This window comes from Phaethon lepturus, unplaced genomic scaffold, assembly GCF_000687285.1.
Source record: "Phaethon lepturus isolate BGI_N335 unplaced genomic scaffold, ASM68728v1 scaffold42976, whole genome shotgun sequence".
Taxonomy (NCBI): Eukaryota; Metazoa; Chordata; class Aves; order Phaethontiformes; family Phaethontidae; genus Phaethon; species Phaethon lepturus.
In genome coordinates, this window is record NW_010544834.1 from 1 (window position 1) to 356 (window position 356).

The 356-nt window shown below is 64.0% G+C and overlaps 1 protein-coding gene across 1 annotated transcript in view; it reads right to left on the reverse strand.

The window, feature by feature from the left end:
* Positions 1 to 28: 28 nt before the first annotated feature.
* The window catches only part of STOML2 (stomatin (EPB72)-like 2), a 2,689-nt gene continuing 2,361 nt past the window's right edge, over positions 29 to 356 (reverse strand). The window contains exons 5-6 of the mRNA XM_010288796.1: positions 266 to 353; positions 29 to 160 (exon numbers count right to left, since the gene is read on the reverse strand). Coding sequence (XP_010287098.1) covers positions 29 to 160; positions 266 to 353 — 220 coding nt within the window. The remainder of the gene's footprint in view (positions 161 to 265; positions 354 to 356) is intronic.

Consider the following 356-nt stretch of genomic DNA (forward strand, 5'->3'; position numbering starts at 1 on the left):
AGCAGGCCCCGAGATCCTTCCAGCCGCACTAGCTGGAGCTGGCCTGTTCTGCCTTCAGCACCTCCATGGCAGGAGGCTGGGGGTCCTCGCACGCTGCAGGCATCTCCTCCTGGGTCTTCTCGGTTGGTGACTTCGTCAGCGTGGTGTAGATGCCCAGGGCCTGGAGGCAACAAGAGAGCCATGGGGGAGGAGAGGGCCAGGCCCCGCCTGGCTGCCACCTTCACCTCCCCCAGGCAAGAGACAGGGTCCCTCTGACCACACTGACCTGCGCGACCATGTTGGTGATGTCGCCAGTGTTGGCGGGCAGCAGGATGGTGTTGGAGTCTTTGGCAAGCTTGGACAAGGCGCTCACGGAC